Source organism: Haliotis cracherodii, unplaced genomic scaffold (genome assembly GCF_022045235.1).
Source record: "Haliotis cracherodii isolate W230 unplaced genomic scaffold, xgHalCrac1.p SCAF_14, whole genome shotgun sequence".
In the NCBI taxonomy this organism is placed as follows: Eukaryota; Metazoa; Mollusca; class Gastropoda; order Lepetellida; family Haliotidae; genus Haliotis; species Haliotis cracherodii.
Window position 1 is genome coordinate 12518447 of NW_027266269.1, and position 21594 is coordinate 12540040.

Below are 21594 nucleotides of genomic sequence, written 5' to 3' on the forward strand. Positions count from 1 at the left end.
TGTCTTTGGCCTCAGGCGCATCAAATGGTAGGTTCCGCACAAAAACAATACAATAAGACAGTTTGACAGAAAATAGAAAGATTTGGCAACTGAACTGTCTAGTTAATATGTCTCTATTTTTTTATATTTATTTATTTATTTATTTATTTATTTATCTTATTTCATTTATTATTTTTTATTTTAAAAAAAATATTGTTTTACTATTTTTTTACACAACCAATTTGTAAGGATTTAACTTCACACTTAGTTTACAAAAATGTCAAAACTTGCTGACCTGCTGTCTGCTGTATAGGTAACCTATACCTAACAAGTATGCTACAAGACGTGCTACTCCATGTATAACTATGTAATGTCATAAGCTGAATTGAATAAAACATATTTTAAAAAAAAATTGACTGATTAGGTCCAATAGTTTTTCAGACATTGTAGTAAACGTCAGTACCTTAAATTAACTTCCAGACTATATATGCAACTATTTTCAAAAACGCGAGAATGCGAGATTGCGATACTTGACAAATGTCGCGATCTCGCGTTGTTCTGTCAATTACCTATACAATCATCTAGTGGCTTAGTCGTCTGAGGCGTCGCAATTCGCTGTGTAGAGTTGCGTTCCTTGGGCGTGCCAGAAACCTATGATGGTGGGTTTCGTCCCATTTCAAGCTGACAGGGTATAACTGAAATATAAATATTGTTCAAAGCGGTGTTAAGCCAAACTCACTCACTTATTCAGAGCCATGCCGGTCCCTGTGGGTACTTTTCAAGTATCAGCATGCCTATCATGTGGATGTCAAGGCCGCAATAAAATAATAGAGTTTAATTGAATTTTAAAATACATGGGAGACGGAACGCATTTTATTTTTAACATTTTATTGTTTTCATATCGAACTACTAGTATTTAAAGCATTTGTGTACAATTGTTGACGAAGGGCGCGATTGACATGTACCATGCGTGTTCAGTAGGGCTACGTGTACGGAGTAAGAACACACATTTTAGCGATATTTCTATTTCTAGGAACTTTGAGGCAATAGAATAATGTAAGGCGGGATATCGTATTTAGTTTGCTATTAGTGTTTTCCCCTTGTGTAGAAACACACGTTGGCCAGGCGCCCCTGTCCCCGGAAATAATTTGCGCGGCTGTATATGCAAGTCTTTCTCGATTTTGTTGCTTCGCCGTCCAGTTTCCGTTTAATCGTTCACGATCGTCTCGCTACTGAAGGGTCACGTTCGAAACTCAGGTTTCGTCAGTTAGTGGTTTTCGGGACCAGGTTCGACCTAGATTCTGACTTTGTCTGGTTGTTCAGAACTAAACTTAGTTACTCGGCTTTGTAATCCTCGTTTTTGCTGGTAACCCGTAGGTAACCAACTTTCCCGTGATTGTCCAGCATTTTGGGATTTATAGTATTTCCTTCAGTCAAAGTGACTGAAACTTTAGCCGATGGAGACTAGTTTATATTCAGACGTAGTCGTCTACTTTGTAGTCTAAGCGACTTATTTTTTTTGGATAAGCCCTCTGTGTTTATTTCCTGTTATAGCCGAGGATATTCGCTAAGTAGAGTATTGAGTTAATTGACGGGGTCATAATTGATCGCGGTCTTATATGGTGTCCACCCGATCTGTCGAATTTCTGAAATTAAGGTAGGTAAAATAATTCTACGGATCGGGAAAATATATCCGTGTTTACTTAACGTGTCTGCAGTTAGAGTATTCCATTATTTTTTTCTCATAGGGGTGATAGGGAACTTGACGCTGTTAGGAACGGTATATGACACCTGACACGAGGACTCGGCTATTTCATATTCTTCCTTCTGTTGTAACAAGGATATAACAATACATTTTCACATACATTCAGCAAAAACAGCATAATAAATAGTCAATATATATATTATCAAAAAATTTAGTATATCTTGATGATTCTAACAATTTTCATGATTTTTATTCATAAAAACGTTTACAATAGCCACGTTAACATACATACACAAACATAATAAATAATCACAAATATAAATATTTATCAAGTAATGTTCATTCATCAATGATCTTTTTATTCATAAAAACGTTAACAATAGTCATGTTAACATCCATACACCAACATAAATATTTATAAAGTGATCTTCATTCATCAATGATCTTTATTAATTAAAACACACGTTCTCCATGTTCAATAAATAAATCATAGTTTCACTCACAAATTTCATTCACAAATGTCACCACACACCAAGAAGGTTTGCCACATGATCAACATAGCCCACAGGACTCTCTCACCACATCTCAGTCTGTCCTTTACCCGTCGAATCTGCTCGTCCATCTCAATGTACCTTCGTCGGCGTCGTGGTTCACGGGGATGACCGGCAAGATGTGCAATCTTTACCTCAGTAACTGACTGTTCTCTTTTGATGAGTGTGATGAAGCTGAATATGTTGGGGTGGCATCAGGTGAGCTGTTTACCTTGTGATGCCATCCCTCAAGGCAGTTGTTGGTACGTTGACCATCATTCTCATAGTGGTTCCAGGATTGAAGGGTCCAGGGTCCTTCAATCCATTGCGTCGTCACATAGTCCATGTATTTGGTCACCTGTCCCCCACCGGGACTGTCGGCGATGGCATCAACCCACACATCTTCTACTGAATCTAATGGAACAAGGGCAAGGGCTTTGCTTCGTGTCGCTACCTTTCGGAATTCGTCATCATCTTTGTACTGGCTTGCGAGTCCTAGATGTTGAATCTTCCTCCAGAGAGCCTGGGCAAAGTGGAAAAAAACATCCCCGAATGTGAACACCTGGAAGGACATCAGTAGCAGCATTGGCGATGGCGACGGCATGTTCAAAGTCGATCTGCAGGATGTCAGGCTGGAAGTGGAACCCATGGTAGTTGCAGCGTCTATGATGTGGCGGAAAACGCTGACGTATGTTTCCTTCTTCTTATCTGGGAGGACGCAGTATACAAGAGGAAAGTTATGTCCCTGGACCTTGGCGTGGAAGGTGCACATCTGCAGGAAGAGGTGGGGAGCAGCAAAGAACGTTCCATCTTCATAAATAACGTCAGCGTCGCATAGAAGTTCAAGGTTGGCTGGTGTGGTGAAGATCAGCGTCTTCTTATCTGCCGGGGATGTCGGGGATGAGGAAGTCTTTTCCAGCATCTGTCTTGGACCATTCTCCCTCGATCTAAACATAAAACAAAACGATTACACACTTATAACACAAAATACAACACTATTAAACCAAATTGTTCAATTAAAAAAATACCTGAACATAAAACAAAATGATTACAACATTATGACAAACAAAATAGAACATTATCAACTTTAAAATATTAAGTTAACATAGAAAACGATATAAAATAGTAATAATAATGTTACCTTTAACTAAGACAAAATTGTTATGGATGAGCAACTTCTTTATTACAAAAGAGCAGCTTGATAACGGTGTTAGAATCTACACCGAAACGTCGCCCATTTGTAATAAAGAAGTTGCTCATCCATAACAATTTTGTCTTAGTTACCATTCCAACTTCTAAATGCCACTCAAAGAAGTTAATGTTACCTTTGCAACTACGATCAACACATCGCCAGTATTTTGTGTCATTCTTGGTCTTGTTGACGCTTAACTTAAACCCTCTATGATAAGCAAATAGTGAGCCACGAGCATTGGCAAGATAGCGGACTTCAACTGCAACGTTGGCCATAATTGAAATAAGTGAAATGTTGAGAGAGAGAGAGAGAGAGAGAGAGAGAGAGAGAGAGAGAGAGAGAGAGCGTTTTAGTGATTTTCCGACCGCTTCAGCCTTCGGCTATTTCGCAGTCGGGGCCAGACGGGTTTAAGATAAATATTAATATTGGGGAATAAGAAAAGTAATCGGCTGGCCCAAAAAACTGTAAATTAGGGGGGATAAAGATAGAAATAATATAGTGAAGGGGGTAGAATGGGATAAGAGAGCTTAGTGGAAGTTTGGAACTGTATAGAAACCTAGGCTAAATGGGAACAATAATGGAATAGATTATATATGTCACTGAAGAGCTGTCATGAGACAGCGAAAGTACTATGTATGAAACTGATATAAAGAAGATGATGGACTAACGTGGACTTTATTATTTTGTTATATATTACATGTACACCGAGTGAACATTTACCTCATTTTTGTATATATATATATATAAGATCAGTTAGGCTGATGTATTAATGTAGCATTCTATCTAATAAAAGCAACAACAAAAAACAGTGGGGTGGTGGGAAACCTACTCTAATAAACATTGGGCTTATGCGGCGGGGGTTGGGGAGGCGCGTGTCAGGGGTGAATTGTCGTCGTCTGCTACGGAGCCGGGCTTGGGTGAGCGGCTGGTTAAACGGGCATGGTTTTTAGTGGCTGGATATGAGTAAATTTTTCGCGCGGACGTCGGAGAAGACAATTCGCGCTAGGAATTTTGAATGTTGTGAAATGTTATCGAAAAGTGTGATATATATACCTAAATAAAACAAAAGCGGCAAAGATCACATTTGTTTTATATAGAAACGTCAATATATTTTATAAGCCCCTTGTAGGGTCGAAACTGAAGTAATGTTGTCATAAGTAACCTCCGAGCTCAACATGCCACGTTTGACTCAAAACTATACAACAAACATATTTTGTGTTTTCATTTTTAAATCATATAAGCTTAATCCCTCATCTTTTTACTGTACGCCTCTTAGTTGCTATCATCCGTTCACCCCTTAATTAGTGAAAGTAGATACGCCCAGTGAGTAGTCATGGTTGAGTGGTAGCATATGTTCGACCGATCGGGAAAAACCCAGACATTTTTTTTCTACAAATTGAAACATTGTAATTTCAGAAATCCGACGGATCGGGTGGTGACCGACTTAATTGGCTGCCTGCGCATCTGGTCGGTATCTTGTCAAAGTGTTGTTTGTAGCTACCCATTCTATTACTGTAATATAACTGCTCAGCTTAACCGCTTTGTATATTTGCACTAATGTAATTAACCAGTGATCCCTGTTAGATCTGATTTTGTTTATTTGATTTCTTGTTGTCATCTATTGCTTCAATTAGCCGTTATTAATGAACCTATTACCACGTTTTCTTTATTAGTTTATTCTTATTTCATGTCACCTCTGAACATTGAAACACAGCTCCGTGACATATCCCATTATTGTATATTTTTTAATCGATCGTTAAAAGGAGCGATCTTTCCAGAAAACTGGAAACTCGCTCACGTCATGCCATTGTACATTGTACAAGAAAGGTGACAAAGCATGCAACGACCAACTACATACCAGCATTCATTTATACCTTCTTCAATCAAGCTGTGGAATGACTTACCCCTTGCATACAGAAACGCAACATCATTGTCAAATTTTAAACAGATGATTAAAACAACCATTACAGCTCCACCTCCATAATTCTTAACCGGCAACCGAAAGGATAACATTTTACATACTCGTCTAAGACACTCTTGCAGTTCCCTAACGCAGATGTCCCAATTACACTATTCCCAGAAATATCATGTTCGCTAACACTGTACAGCTGGAACTACATATACAGTGCTCTACGGTTATGAGTGAGTGAGTGAGTTGGGTTTAAAGCCACTTTTAACAGTATTCCAGTTACATCACGGCGTGTCAGCTTAATGTGGGAGGAAAGACCGAAGTGATGCAGGTCTCAGACGTTTACCACTTCGGTGAAACCCACGAGCACGGGTATGGTGCTGACAAACCTAGAAACATAATCGTGGCGAACCGGGATTCGAACCCACAATCACAGGTTTCTGGCAGGCCCAAGGGACGCAACTCTGCAGAGCGGATCGCGGCGCCTTAGACGACTGGGCCACCCGTGCCCTCCTCTACGGTTATGAATCCCTTGCTGAAGGTCACAATTGACAATCTCATTCTCAACAGCGTTCAACAATATATACTGTCGACGAATAGATTCGAGTAACTCATTATCTGATTACAGAATATGCTCCTGCGACCACTTATTAATAATTACGACCTTGGTGTAGTGAGTGAGTGAGTATGGTTTTACGCCGCTTTTAGCAATATTCCAGCAATATCACGGCGGGGGACACCAGAAATGGGCTTCACACATTGTATCCATGTCGGGAATCGAACCCGGGTCTTCGGCGTGACGAGCGAACGCTTTAACCACTAGGCTATCCGACCGCCCCACCTTGGTGTATAAACTGCATACATGTATGTGAATATTCGGGTGTGTCTGCCTTTGTCTGTAAGCATAATATATATGGGTATGTGTATGTCTTTAAATGTTTGTGTATAATCATTCCTTATTTCAGAATCAAATGGCAGAAACGAAAGCCGACGTTGATGCTGATATCACTAAACAATTCAAGGTAAGGAAATTGAAACAGAGACGCAAATAGGGTGTATATGTTCATTAAACATTTAATATAAATCCAATTTAGCCCCTCAAAATACTGTCCATTAACGCATGTAGAAGTGTACGCCTTTTTATATTGAATAGTTTTGTTATTATTCCAGTGTTGAGACTATGGTATTCTCAATGAGATAAAAATATTTTTTGGGACACAACATTTGATGACAGTGTATACGATGAAATTAACTTGATCTCTTGCATGTCTTTTGAAAAACAATTCTTTCGTCCGCCAAATGCTGAACATTATTAAATTCCCTCGAGTTTTACACTTAAATTTTACCGGGCATGAAAACATGTACTGTGGTTGCCATAAACAAAATGTATGTTTCCTCATTTTAGACAGAATAAAATGAATGTATTGAGAACGGCGTTAACTGTACAGAGATGGATACGAAATAATTTCCCCCGAATGTTTCTGTATATTTGATTTGAAATAAGATCAATTGTGTGGCGACCTGGCAACAAAGACATGTTTAATAGCACTGTTCATTAATTTGATAAATCCAACTGTTCACCTTTAATATATTTGTGTTTGTTTGTTTCTTTAAAGCCATACTTAGCAATATTTAAGCTATATGACGCAGTCTGTAAACAATTTAATTTGGACCAGACAATCCAATGATTGACGTCATGAGTATCGGTCCATGCAAATAGGATACGATGACATGCATCAACCAAGTCATTGACCCTGACTAGTTGGTCCATTAAGCTGCCTCTTCCTCTCCTCTCTGGCTATATATTAATAGTTTTGCGTTTTGGGTTTTGCGTTCTGCGTATCCAATGAAACATGCCTTGCTCATATGTATGTTCAAATGAGGGAAGGGTTCATTTCTGGAGCTTCGTTCTTAAGATAGCTCTTTAATATTACTGTGAAGGTTTTCATATATGAAGAACTTGTACCTCTTGCTATTCGTGATATTTTTTATATTGAGATTAGCGTTTCCAAGATATCATTGAACTTCAAACGGAGGTAGGGCACTACTGAACTGGCGCCGATTGCTGTTCTGGAATTTAAACAAAAAACTGTTTCCAAAGGGGAAATTTCAACTGGGGGTAGGGTTTATTTCCAGTGCAAGTATTATAAACCTTTCAATATTTCTAGTAGAATGAACATCCATTAGTTTATACCTTCACATTTTGAGAGCTAGACTTAAGTTTAAACGTGTGTTGGTTTTATGTTACGACTATAGCTCTTAAACTTTCTGTATTGCTTTAAGAGGAAATTCCCAGATACCACATGTTTGTGCCTTTTGCCTATACAAACTAGTAATGTGCTTGTCATTGTATGGTTAATGTGTGCCAATCCACTTGCCCTTCCTTTTGCAAAGATTAAGGCGGCCTCTTACATGAAGGTCGAGTATTATTAACTTACTGGAGAGTACAGTGTAGTATTAAAAGAAGGGATTGTTTTGATATGTTTCCTGTGTTCCAAGTATTATAAAACTGTCTATTTGCGGATAGGTTTTGAAGTAATTCATTAATTTACTTGTAATTCCAATTATGATACGCCCAATGACTTCAATGAGATAAAAATAATGTTGGCAACACAACACATGATGTAAGTAAATTATATGAAATCTAATTGATCACTTGAAAGTCACGAGAAAGGGGACTTTTTTTTTTTTTAAACCATTATTTGACAAGCACTGTAATCGTAAACTCGCATTTTACTTCAGCACCAAACCTCAAAATGGAAGCTTAACGCAGAAAAAAACTTGGATGGACCACTCAAGGACCTTCGCCAGCAAGGACAGGTAAAAGACAACACCTTTCATCATTCCATCATGTGGTGCAGCCGTCTATGGCACCAAACTTAGCTGTGAATAGTTGCGTCCCTTAGACGTGACAGAAACCTATGATCCTGGGTTCGAATCCCTCTCGCTCGTGGTTTTCTCCAAAGTTTAACGGAAATACTGTTCAAACCTGCGTAAAACAAAAATAACATATCTGTCATAAGTCTAGTTTGAGGTCACATTGAACATAATGTGAGACGGCGTGTTAGGGTTAAGGTTAGGGTTAGGGTTAGGGTTAGGGTAGTGGAGGGGAATATCTCTGTTCGATGCTGAATTCCTCAGGCTCAAAATCAGTGCCAACCTGGGATACGAACCCATACAAGGTGGATCCTGATAGATAACAGACGCAGCTCTGCACAGAGGGATTCTTGGCTGGAGACCATTTGCCCGCTCCTTCCCACAATACACCATATTGTGCTTTAGATATTTTCTATTTTACATTCATTTTCCTGTGTTTGAGATGATATGCGCTACCAGTGACAGGATGAGACGGATGTAATGTCCCTGTTACTGCTACCAGGTACATCTGGACAACCCAATGTTGTAACCGCTGTTATTGCGTTAAAGAAACCATTGTAAATATGTGTTTTGAGAAACCTTGATTTGAAAATAGCCATCGATTTACTATATCGATACACACAAATAAGTATTTTATTTCACCTTCTACAAGTAAGCATTCTATATATAATATCACCATCTACATAAAAACATCCTACATATGGTATAGCCATCTACATGTAAACATTCTGTTCATAATATGGCCATCTACATGTAAACATTCTATATATAATATGGCCATCTACATGTAAATATTCTATATATAATATGGCCATGTACATGTAAACATTCTCTATATAATATCGCTAACTACATGTAAACATTCTATGTATAATATCGCCATTTACATGTAAACATTCTATGTATAATATCGCCATCAACATGTACACATGCGATATATATCGCCACCTACATTGTACATGTTTACAATCCATATATGATACTGCTATCCACATGTTAACATTCTATACATAATATCGCCATCTACATGTAAACATTCTACATATTATATCGCCATATACATGTACACATTCTATATATAATATTGCCATGTACGTGTAAACATTCTATATATTATATCGCTATCTACATATACACATTCTCTATATAATATCGCCATGTACATGTAAACATTCTATATATTATATCGCCATCTACATGTTAACAATCTATATATAATATTGCCATGTACATGTGAACATTCTATATATTATATCGCTATCTACATGTACACATTCTATATACAATATCGCCATGTACGTGTAAACATTCTATATATTATATCGCTATCTAGCTACATGTACACATTCTATATATAATATCGCCATGTACGTGTAAACAATCCACATATAATATTGCTATCTTTATGTGCATATTCTATATATAATATCGCCATCTTCATATAAACATTCTATATATGATACCGCAATCTACATGTGCACATTTGTATATAATATTGCTATCTACATGTACATATTCTATTGTACATCCCCCTGACAGGCCCGTGCTACATAGGAAGTACCGCACACATAACCAACGTTCCATTAACTATATTTGAGTTGTTACATGTATATTCCCAATGGAGATGAATATATTTACTTCAGACTTTCGTCAACCCTTGTCAACCCGAGATATTTCACATTAAAATCGACTGGATAAATAGTTTCCTGATTAGTCTTCCTATATACATGCACACGTTTGTTAGTGTTATTGTCCGGTTTGAGAGAGTTCCGGATTAACGCTGTTTACTCCCCACACGTGGTCCAGACTGTAGTTACTGTAGTGAGGTGAGGTGAAATGGGGTTTAACGGAGCGTCCAAGATTATTGCACTTATATAGCGACGTGCATGCACGTGTATATGTGTGTGTGTGGCTGCTTGTACTAGTCCGGACTGATGTCGATTTATAGTGCTAGCACACTGAGATACCATGCCGCAGTTTAACATGAATACCCCACTCAGACACAGTATACTGACTCCGAGCCGACCAGTCCTTGTTTTAGCCCCTTAATGCCGAGCGCCAGACAGGGTAACAACAAGTACCATCTTTTAACGTCTTTTTGTATGACGCGGCCGGGGATCGGACCCCGGACCTTCCGCTCTACGGGCGGACGCTAGTTACTGTAGTGTAACACGAACCTATCATACATGTTGAAATAGCTATAATGTGTCTTGACAGAATCATTTGGTATCGTGCATAATAACATATATTTCCATGTTGTAGGTTGTTCTACCCGAGAAAGATGTAATACAGAAAATGTCCATCAGTGAAGCGTTCAAAACATATCACAGGTTAGTAAGTTTTTATCAATATAGCCAACATAAATGGACACGCCCAGCCCTGCGCATTAATTGGATTTGCACAAATTGTATTTCTCATCTGTCTTTTCACTTTAAGTCTTGGCCAAATTTGTTTAGAATTTAAATTTGTTTGAACAACGTGTATTTTTTAAATTGCCTTGAGTCTTATGCCCAGAAGGCGGTGGCTCATGGGCCAATCTGGTGAATTGATGAAACTTTTAATTAGTCTACTTGAGTATATCATCTCAGTATCCTTGGTGCTGCCAGCTGGAGACCCACTGGTATGTAGCATTGTTTTGATGATACTCCGTGGTGGGTGGGGAGCTGGGATGGTGAACCTTCTATTATCAACAATGGATCAACCCCCAAAATACATTCGAGCATTGGATGATGGCATGTCCTCATCAGCGAAATATTTCGGGTTGACAAGGGTTGACGCCACACTCAGCAATATTCCAGATGAATGACGGCGGCGTGTAAATAATCGAGTCTGGACCAGATAATCCAGTGATTGACATCATGAGCATCGATCATCGCAATTGGGATGGATGACATGCATCAACCAAGTCAGCGAGCCTGACCACCCGATCCCGTTAGTCGCGGATCGCCTCTTACGACGAGCATGGGTTGCTGAAGATCTATTCTAGCCCGGATCTTCACGGGTCTCCCTATTTTGCTTGTTCCATATGTATGTTCCCGTGTTTTTCATGTGAACAATTGACTTGTCTTTGCATGTGTTTGTGACGGGTGCCACTGACGGGGCAGGATAGGCTCACATTTTCGCTAACACATTGTGTCATCGCTATTTAGAGTTATTCGTAGACACATGCTCATGGTTTAGTCAGAATCGTGCAATGGACTCGTGAATATGAAATATATTTTGTTGCTTTAATTTCAGTCCACACGGAAAAAATAACATGGAAGAATAGGGAAATAATAGACCAGATAATCGAGGATTATGTGTAAATATGTGTAACGCTACTTTTTATTCAGTTACCTTGACAACGTAGATATGTTGTGCAAGCGGAAGCTGCGCATTGGCAACCTCGGAGACGGAGGCTGGGAGATATGTGATGACGCAGAATACCGACCAGTAAAGCCTTGCATTGTGTATTCCTTTGGGTGAGTTGTCAACTGACTGGAATATATAGTTGTCTTAGATACAGAAACAAACATTGATTACGATGGCATGACCCATGTATGAATGCCACTGAGAACGTTCGTGTTTGTACCCCATATTCCAAGTCCAAGTCTGTGTATACCGTTAGAACGATAAAGGACACAATCATGTAAGAAAAGCCTTGTTGACACAACCTTGAAAACGGAATGTGGGGCACAAGCGTGTCTTGTCAAAACTCAAATAAATCTTACACATTAACACTTATTGTTTGGTTAATCTGTCCTCCCAACCAAACGCGGCCCCTTTAAACGAAATTTATGAAAATGAAATACATAATGTTTTATCAATAACATTCTTCCCTTGAGTTACAATAAAACTGTTTCGGCCAAGTCCGAGCCAAGATTTAGGTCAGACATTTGCATTAATGATGGGTTACGTTTTTTTGTTTGTTTGTTGTTTAACGCCGCACTCAGCAATATTCCAGCTTTATGGCGGCGATCTGTAAATAATCGAGTCTGAACCAGACAAACCAGTGATTGACATCATGAACATCGATCCACGCAATTGGGATACAGGTTACGCACTGTTGAAAATATATACACACACATGAAGCTAAGTACACATGAGGAATGAAACTTAAACGATATAAACTGAGCTTTATACACTCTTCAAAAAAAGAAACGCACAGTAAAAAAAAGGGATATTTTTTAAGCGGATGTAAAAGTATCTACACAGAATATGCGTGAACACAATCAAATGAAATTAGACACAGTGATCGACAAAAGCATTGTCGTCATTGTCAGCATTAATTCAGTTCAGTCATTGCACATGTCGTCGGATCTTTTCGTGGGGAATTCCTCGCCATTCCTCCTGTACGGCTATGGCGAGTTGTGCCAGTGTGTGGGGACGCTGCTGACCTTGACGGACACGTCGATCAAGTTCGCCCCACATATGTTCAAGAGGGTTGAGATCAGGCGATTTGGACGGCCATTGAAGGACATTGATGTTCTAATTAACAAGGAAATTAACTGTTGCACGTGCTGTTGGAACAGCTCCCTCTGGCCGTCCAAAGTTGGGAGGAGGTGTGGACGCAGAATTTGGTCTATGTATCGGTTTGCTGTAAGCTGGCCCTGGACCACCACTAACTGTGATCTACACGTGTTGGACATGGCTCCCCACACCATGACACTCCCTTCACCAAATCGGTCCACCTGTCGAACGCAGTTCGGCGCAAAACGTTCATTTCGACGTCGGTATACACGTTGTCTTCCATCCCGTCGTTGAAGAAGAAAACGTGACTCATCGCGGAACCAAAGGCGTCGCCAGTTCCTGAGATCCCATGCCTATACTCTGTTGCACCACCGGACACGTCGTTGACGGTGTAGACGTCGCAAGATAGGTCCAACTTTTGGTCGTCTCGCTCGAATTCCAATTTCCCTCAGACGATTTCTGATGGTTTGGTCGGAAATTCTTCGCATACCAGACCTTGACCTGCAGTGTCCGTTGCTGTAGCAAATCGATTCCGAAGGTGATGCAACCGGATGTACCGATCCTGACCAGGGGTGGTCACTCTTGGTCTTCCACTTCTGGTATGATCTTGAGTCTAACGGTGCTTTGGTGAACGTTGAAGTGTCTTGCAACGGCAGACTGGGACTCCCCATTCATAGCTATCGGGGGCACGCGGGTGGCCCAGTCGTCTTAGGCGCCGCGATTCGCTGTGCAGAGTTGCGTAACTTGAGCACGCCAGAAACTTATGATTGTGGGTTCAAATCCCGGTTCGCCCCGATTATGTTTCTAGGTTTGTCAGCACCATACCCGTGTTCTTGGGTTCACCGAAGTGGTAAACGTCTTAGACCTGCATCACTTCGGGCTTTCCTCCCACATTAAGCTGACATGCCACAATATAACTGGAATACTGTTAAAAGCGGCGTTAAAGCCAACTCACTAATTTTCACTGGGCGGTCAAAACTGGGGATCGTATTTGAAAAAAAGATCTGATATGAAAGAGTGCCACCAATGGGACAAGATACACTCCCTGCGAAAACCTGGCATCCTTACTATTTGATAGTGATTCATATAAACAAATGGTAATCATATACACTGGACTTGACTGGAGTAGAAATTTATTAGGGCTTTCGAAACGTGGAGCAGTCGGGTAGCCTAGTGGTTATAGCGTTTGCTTGTCACGCCGAAGACCCGGGTTCGATTTCCGACATGGGTACAATGTGTGAAGCCCATTTCTGGTGACCCCCGCCGTGACATTGCTGGAATACTGCTAAAAGCGGCGTAAAACCATACTCACTCACTCACTCACTTTTATCACTTTTATTTAAACGTGTGCGCACAACCATTTATGTACATGTATACTCACGCCGTATTGTTTTTGAAATTATGAGACGTGTATTTTTTACATCAGTATTAATATTAGTAATATTGTTTTTTCTTTCTACAGAATCAGCAACGATTTTTCGTTTGACGATACCACGGCCAAAAACTATGAATGTGACGTCTTTTCCTTTGATCCGAGGTTTGTAAACATGCTTGTAATGTATCGCTTGTTTAACTTCGGACTCAGATCAGCAATATTCTAATGATCTGACAGCAGTCTTACAATGTGAATAATCGCGTCTGGACAAAGCAATGATTGATATTATGAGCAAGTGACCCGCCGCCGGGATGCGATCGCGATGATGCGCTCTCGACGAAGTCAGCGAGTCTGACTACCTGGTCCATAAGTCGCCTTTCACAACCTGCATAAGCTGCTAGAGAGCAGTTCAAACCAGAAAACCACACAGGGTAAAACATGATAATGAGTGTAAATGAAAATCCTTTACTTATGCAGAGTTGTGTCCCTTAGTTGTGCGAAGACTTTGTGAATGTTCGATTCCCATATTTCTGCTATATAGAATCCTGGTTTGTCAGCACCAAACAGGTTCTCGCGGATTTCAAGACAAAGGCCTACATACCTTCGAGCTTTCCTTATCAATTGATGGACAGCCATTTGATGTTTTTACAGATATTTTTTTCTTTTCTGTCACTGCTTCAAAACATGCAACTTTCTTTTTGGGTGCTAAAACATTTTTAAATGCAAGCATGTGTGGGAACAATTCATACTCAACAACAAAAGTCCCTGTGACAACAATATTTTAGTGTATTTTTTGGTTTTCAATATTGTAGTACATGTATGGAATCAAGTCACAGAAACGCAACTGCTACAGAAAAGCATGCATTCCACGCAAAAGTTGTCTTTTATGCAAGCCCCATGCATATACTACCCAAGAATGGGTATAAAAACATGTGCGTTAACAGGATTCCATATGCATTGTTTAGCATCGTGCTGACAACAACCTGTCAGAAAAATTAACAAAATTACGCAATTATTCAACATACGAAAATGAGCGTCTGCGAGCCATTGTATGCTTAAAGCAGGATCGAGTCAACGTGATGTTGCAAGACAATTTAACGTCCACAGAAACACCATTTGGTGTTTATGGCAACGTTGGCAACAGACGAATGCAGTCAGAGACCATCCTCGGAGTGGCAGGCCACGCGTAACCAATAATCGACAAGGCAACTGGATTCGAACAACACACCACCTCTGGCCTTTCGACGAATATCTTCACAAACCGTACATCGTCGCCTCAGATGTGCAGGGATTGTCGCCAGAAGACCCGCCAGACGTCCCATTTGGACAGGAAACCACCGTCAAGCACGTCTACAGTGGTGCAGACAGCGTCTACGCTGGACGGACATGCAGTGGGGACAAGTTCTATTCAGTGACGAGTCTCGTTTTCATCTCAGCCACAGCGATGGGCGGATTCGAGTGTACCGACGTCGAGGTGAACGTTACGTCAATCATTGTGTCAACAAAACAACTTGTATGTCATCCCCTGGCCGGGTGGCTCTCCTGATCTCTCACCAATCAAGCACATTTGGGATGAGATGGATCGGCGCCTTTGACGTCAACCACAGACACTCCAGGAACGTCGAAACATGCTTCAGCAGATATGGAAAGATGTCCCACAGGACTTTAATTTAACCAGTTGAACATTTACAGGGGTCTTTTATCTGTTGCAAACCGAAATTGTTTCAGATTTGGTAAAAATCATAACTTTGCATTAAATCTTATTCAATGTCACAGGAACATTTGTTGTTCAGTATATTTATTTGGTAAAAGGAACGATAAAAACATACAATAAAACTATAACAAGGCTCACACAGGCTTGAAAAGGTTTTGAATTTTAAAGTCCCTCTTGAACAAATGTCAATACTGAAACCTTTGAAAATCACAAAATAGCTTGACAAGTATTTGTCAGTAAAAGTATTGAAACACACACAAATATGTACAAGGGTATTTAAGCGTGATTTATCACAGTCATAGATTTGTGTGTCAAAGGCCATTAGACAATTTATTTTTTAGTTTTGAAAATTTGTGATATTCACACTGCTTGTTAGGTCTTGCGACTAATATATAGTAAGCTTGATTTAATAATATATTGAGTCTAACGGTGCTTTGGTGAACGTTGAAGTGTCTTGCAACGGCAGACTGGGACTCCCCATTCATAGCTATTGGGGGCACGCGGGTGGCCCAGTCGTCTTAGGCGCCGCGATTCGCTGTGCAGAATTGCGTAACTTGAGCACGCCAGAAACCTATGATTGTGGGTTCAAATCCCGGTTCGCCCCGATTATGTTTCTAGGTTTGTCAGCACCATACCCGTGCTCTTGGGTCTCACCAAAGTGGTAAACGTCTGAGACCTGCATCACTTCGGGCTTTCCTCCCACATTAAGCTGACACATCTGCATGAACCTTGTATGATTGTTCGCCTGATATTCGGATGTGCTCAACAAATTGTGTTGCGAAAATATACTTCAATTGCGACCAGATGTTACGCTTTGAATTGATCGTCAATAAGGATGTGTGGGAGAAGACTTGAAAAACAGTTTATATGTCTCTGTCTCTGATTGCATCTATATTATATTAATAATGACACGTGCATCATGTTTCAGTATGGCACTTGCAAGTTACCAGAGGTCACCACGTGTACGGTTTTTGAGATTAGGTATTGGCGGAAGGGACTCCAAGAGCGGTTCCTGGGATCTTCATACATTGACCAGTTTCAAGACAATGCTGAACCACACAGGGGTCAGTAATATATATTGACATTTTGCATCATTAATTAGGAACCTCCACAAACGTATTTACAATAACCGTTTTAAATGTCTCTAATTTGGTCCATGTTTGGACGAAACAAAGACGTTTTCTCGTCACTCGTCTCGCTAAATTATAAATGAACCGACCCTAACTAAAAGTATTCATCGCCATCGGGATACGACGACTTGCACTCACCACCAGTCCATTTTCTCACCTCGTATGATGAGTACTGGCTACTGTAGCCTGTATTCGTATCGGGTTCATGCTGGAGCCGGGGGCACGGGTGGCCCGCTAGAAACCTATGAATGTGGGTTCGAATTCCGGTTCGCCCCGATTATGTTTCTAGGTTTGTCAGCACCATACCCGTGCTCGTGGGCTTCACCGAAGTGGTGAACGACTGAGAACTGCAGCACATCTGGTTTTCCTCCCACATTAAGCTGACACGGCGTGATACTAGAATACTGTTAAAAACGGCGTTAAACCCAACTCCGACACTCACTATGCATGATCCAGTTTACTGTGTCTGACTGATGTTAGAATGCAGCTTGGTACCTTAGTGGACTATTATAAAAGCGGCATACCTCAGCACCATCTGCCGCACGCACGCACGCACGCACGCACGCACGCACACTCTGCACGTTGTAAAAAAGTGAAACAATATTAAACGCGGGGTTAAACCCCATGTCACCTAATCTCTTTGCACTTATCTTAAACCAAGGGTAATTTGTGACACAGTAAAACCCTTCCTTTTGTTTTCCAGAAATTCATTGATGTTCTCAAGATGGACGTCGAAAGTTCAGAATGGCCAGCGCTGCCCAACATGATCTCATCAGGGGAACTGTCTAAAGTCCGACAGCTTCTTGTGGAATACCACGGACCTTGTACCACAAGAAATGATTGCATCCTTAAACTGAACATTTTGAAAGATATTTATGATAAAGGTTTTAGGAAGTTTTATGTCCATAAAAATTTTCATTGTGTATTGAACAATGATTTATTTCCTGTTATAAGAACATTTTGCTATGAGATTCATTATGTAAATATCAACATACAGTAAAATTTATCAGATCAAAGTTTGTGGACATATTAAAATTCCAGGTAGTTCTTAATATTCTGCCTCTTCCTTTGCTCTAGTTCTATCACCAAGTCGTTACCCTCACACGAGTTTAATAGTCTTTGCTTGACGTGCGTGTATGTCTGTCGCCGACTACAATTATTTGCCACTAATTATAATCATGTAACGTTTCAGCATATATTGCTTTTGCAAATAATCTTGGCCTGTTGATCTCACCTTACGTGTGATCTGGGGTGGGGGGGTCTACGGTGGCCGTATCCTAGCCGAAGAGCAAATGTGACTGAGGCATAATGTGATGGCGAGTATGTGACAGAGCGAGGGAATTACGTAATATTGAATAATGATCACTGCTTTCAAACACTGACATTCAAACAACATGCAAATTATACCAGAAGCATAAAGTATACACTTGAAAATTGGATCAGACCAAAACATCACAAACGTTAACAAAACATTACCATGCTGAAAACAGTCGCCGAAACAATCAAAATCAAAGGTCCAAAACACAACTGTTATACCTCAACAAATACATCACCGTCGAATAACATTTCTGGTTTGATTCATGGTAAGCCATCGATAAACATGGATGAATATTTTCTTGTTTCAAAAGGAAACAATTTGCATTCTCAACCCGTTTTCTCTTTCGTCGAGGGTAATGTCCGAGTAACTCCCCATTCCTTAAAAATAATGGCACAGAAGCCCATTTGACGAAATATTTTGTTGTGGAAAATATTTGAAAAATAAACCAAAACTCTTTGTTGTATGTGTGTAACCGGGTTTTCTTGGCTTTATCCATGATTTTTTTATAGATGACACCAAGACGGCTACGGGGTGTGAGGCTTATATTTATTTGGTGAATAATCACGATAGTCACCCTGTAATAAGAAACTACAGATAATATAGTATATGCATATTAAAACATAATATATATCATATCATCATCAAAGCAATACAATCATTTCTGTTACATTACTTACAACTAATTATTATTAGATGATATGATAGAAATGGCTTACAGTACATATTAAGTAAAATGGTTACACATACCCTATGTGTGGCACAAGGGTGTAAAACGTGTTACCCTTGAAATGTCACCATTCATGATATGTCCTGCAGAAGAAAGAGCAGTAATAAATACTTAGAGTGACTAATTTCAAATGAAATAAATAACAAATTGCATAGTTGGTGCAATTCCATTAATGTAGATATAACTTGGCAGGTATACAAGATAATATTAAAATACACTAAAGCTTAGGTTTAAAGTTCAGCCTCTAAACCACATTCATTCAAAACATCAACATTATTAGAAATATGTGATTCAATGTAAATATAATTACTTCTTAAATGCTTATTTATAATGCATAATCTTTGATTACTATTTAATCCTATTTAGAAATAAAGATAAATTATAAACTAACCTTTTGTGGTGATCTATGAATACTCCCAGTGCAGTGCACAGTGAAGGTGGCAATATGGAGTTAGTCAGAGCAAGAAGGTAAAGTTTGAATGTGGTCAATCACAGGATCGCTTGGGGTGTGATTGATCAGCAGAGGGCTGGACAAAGAATGTAGTTGAGCTTGGGTTGTGATTGATCACTGAGGCCTGGACTTAGAATGATGGGATAAAAACAAACACACACCTCTGTTGAATAAAGTTCAACAGAAACAAAACTTGAAATAGATTTATTTACAAAAAGACTAAAATACAAATATATACACCTGCTACATGTGTTAAAACTGCGTGCGTCGCCCTTGTGTGATGCACGAGGAATGCGTTCTCTGCCGCTGTTGCACGTGCGCCAAGCTCCGTCGCGAGCTGACATTTACAATGCATGGTACCCGGCTCTTCATAATTTCGTTGGGTCCTAAACTAGTATTTATCAATCGCTTGCACATTGTTAATACATGCTGACGGAAATAATAGGAATTATACAGCCCCGAAAAAGGATATATTACCTGATTTGTTTTTTGTCGTTTATCTTATTACTTACATATGAACATCGTTGTAGGTAACCTGCTTTAACAGAAGATATATACATTTTTTTAGCTTTGAGCATAATGCAAAATTATGAAAATATTTGGTAGTTAATTTCACACCATACATTCATGTGCTGCCGTAGCTGATGTTGACAATTAGACGTCCTCAAATCTAATGATGCGGGTTAAAATTCGAATCCCGCTGGCGACACATGTTTTCGGGACAAAAATGAAATTCCGTTTATTCAGGTGGGATTTAATTCAAATGTTGGTTCAAGATAATGTAACGTTGACAACCAACTCTCCAGTCCTGAAAAATAATGGAGCGTTCATACAATAGAATGACGTCACAGATGTGTTTTAATTGTTCCACTTTCTTTTGTGGGGCGAACAGCCGTTGGGACTCTGGGTAGGTGAGCGAGTATGATTTTACGCCGCTTTTAGCAATATTCCAGCAATATCACGGCGGGGGACACCTGAAATGGGCTTCACACATTGTACCCATGTCGGGAATCGAGCCCGGGTCTTCGGCGTGACGAGCGAACGCTTTAACCACTAGGCTACCCGACAGTCCCGCCTCTGGGTAAGAATACAGGTCTCCAGGTACCCATGCTTGTCGTTAGAGGCGACTAAATAGACCGGGTGGTAGGCCTCGGTGGCTTTATTGCACATCATGGTCTCCAATTTGCTCGAATCGATGCTCATGATGACAATAAGTGGATTGGGGCGGTCGGGTAGCCTAGTGGTTAAAGAGTTCGCTCGTCACGCCGAAGACCCGGGCTCGATTCCCAACATGGGCACAATGTGTGAAGCCTATTTCTGGTGTCCTCCGCCGTGATATTGCTAAAAGCGGCGTAAAAAACCATACTCACTCACTGTTGCCGGAATATTAATAAACCGGCGTAAAACAATACTCACGTACTCAATGAGTGGATTACCATGCGATTATTACAGACCAGCGTTAAAGAACCGGAATATTGCTGGTTGGGACGTTAAACAACAAACAATGTAGAGGGCCAAATATATACTGAATCGCAAAAGAAACGTCACCATGGATAGATACATGAGAAACCTTTTTTTGTCCAAACACTGTAAACATACATGTACCTTGAGACATATTAAAAATATGAAACGTGGCAAAACTGATCATCAAGGTTGAAATTAAAGTGTCAAATGTTCGTAAGGTGAAACACAACACTAGTCTCTGAGAAAATGACATCACAAGTCAGCTTCTCCTGTGTCCGCCATGTGCATTGATGACTACCGGGCAATGTCGATACATGGAATGGATGAGGCGGTTGATGAAGGCCATTGGCATATGAGCCCACACTCTGAGGAACGCCTGACGCAGTTCAGCTGCAGTTGTCGGCCTTGGTCGGACGTCATTCCGCCGTCTTTGAATCTCGTCCCACAGGTGCTCAATGGGATTTAAACCGGGACTGAGGGCAGGATACTGCATGGTTCTGATGCCATTCTGCTGGAGGAAGTCTCTTGTTGCTCTCGCAGTGTGGGCAGGGGGGTTATCATGCTGAACATCGTGGTTGCGGCGACGTGCCAAATGAGGTATGGTGTGTGGTCTGAAGACTTGATGAATGTACCGAGCTGCTGTGACACCATTGCCTCTCCCTGGACATGATGTTCTGGAAGACCACAGGGCCGACCCTCTGTACAAGACTAATTCCACCCCACACCATGATGCTCGGACAACCCCACTAGTCCCTCTCAACAACACAAGCATCC

At 40.3% G+C, this 21594-nt stretch overlaps 1 protein-coding gene across 2 annotated transcripts in view; it reads left to right on the forward strand.

Moving 5' to 3' along the window:
• The window catches only part of LOC139460564 (probable methyltransferase-like protein 24), a 34358-nt gene extending 15236 nt beyond the window's left edge, over positions 1-19122 (forward strand). Inside the window, exons 4-11 of one of the 2 annotated variants that reach the window (XM_071242030.1) lie at positions 4823-4873; positions 6281-6337; positions 8058-8135; positions 10455-10522; positions 11525-11653; positions 14104-14178; positions 16659-16794; positions 17564-19122. In XM_071242030.1, the coding sequence (XP_071098131.1) occupies positions 4823-4873; positions 6281-6337; positions 8058-8135; positions 10455-10522; positions 11525-11653; positions 14104-14178; positions 16659-16794; positions 17564-17860 (891 nt within the window). In that variant the 3' untranslated portion in view covers positions 17861-19122. The remainder of the gene's footprint in view (positions 1-4822; positions 4874-6280; positions 6338-8057; positions 8136-10454; positions 10523-11524; positions 11654-14103; positions 14179-16658; positions 16795-17563) is intronic. The other variant, XM_071242031.1, reaches the window with a different exon arrangement.
• Positions 19123-21594: the final 2472 nt, after the last annotated feature.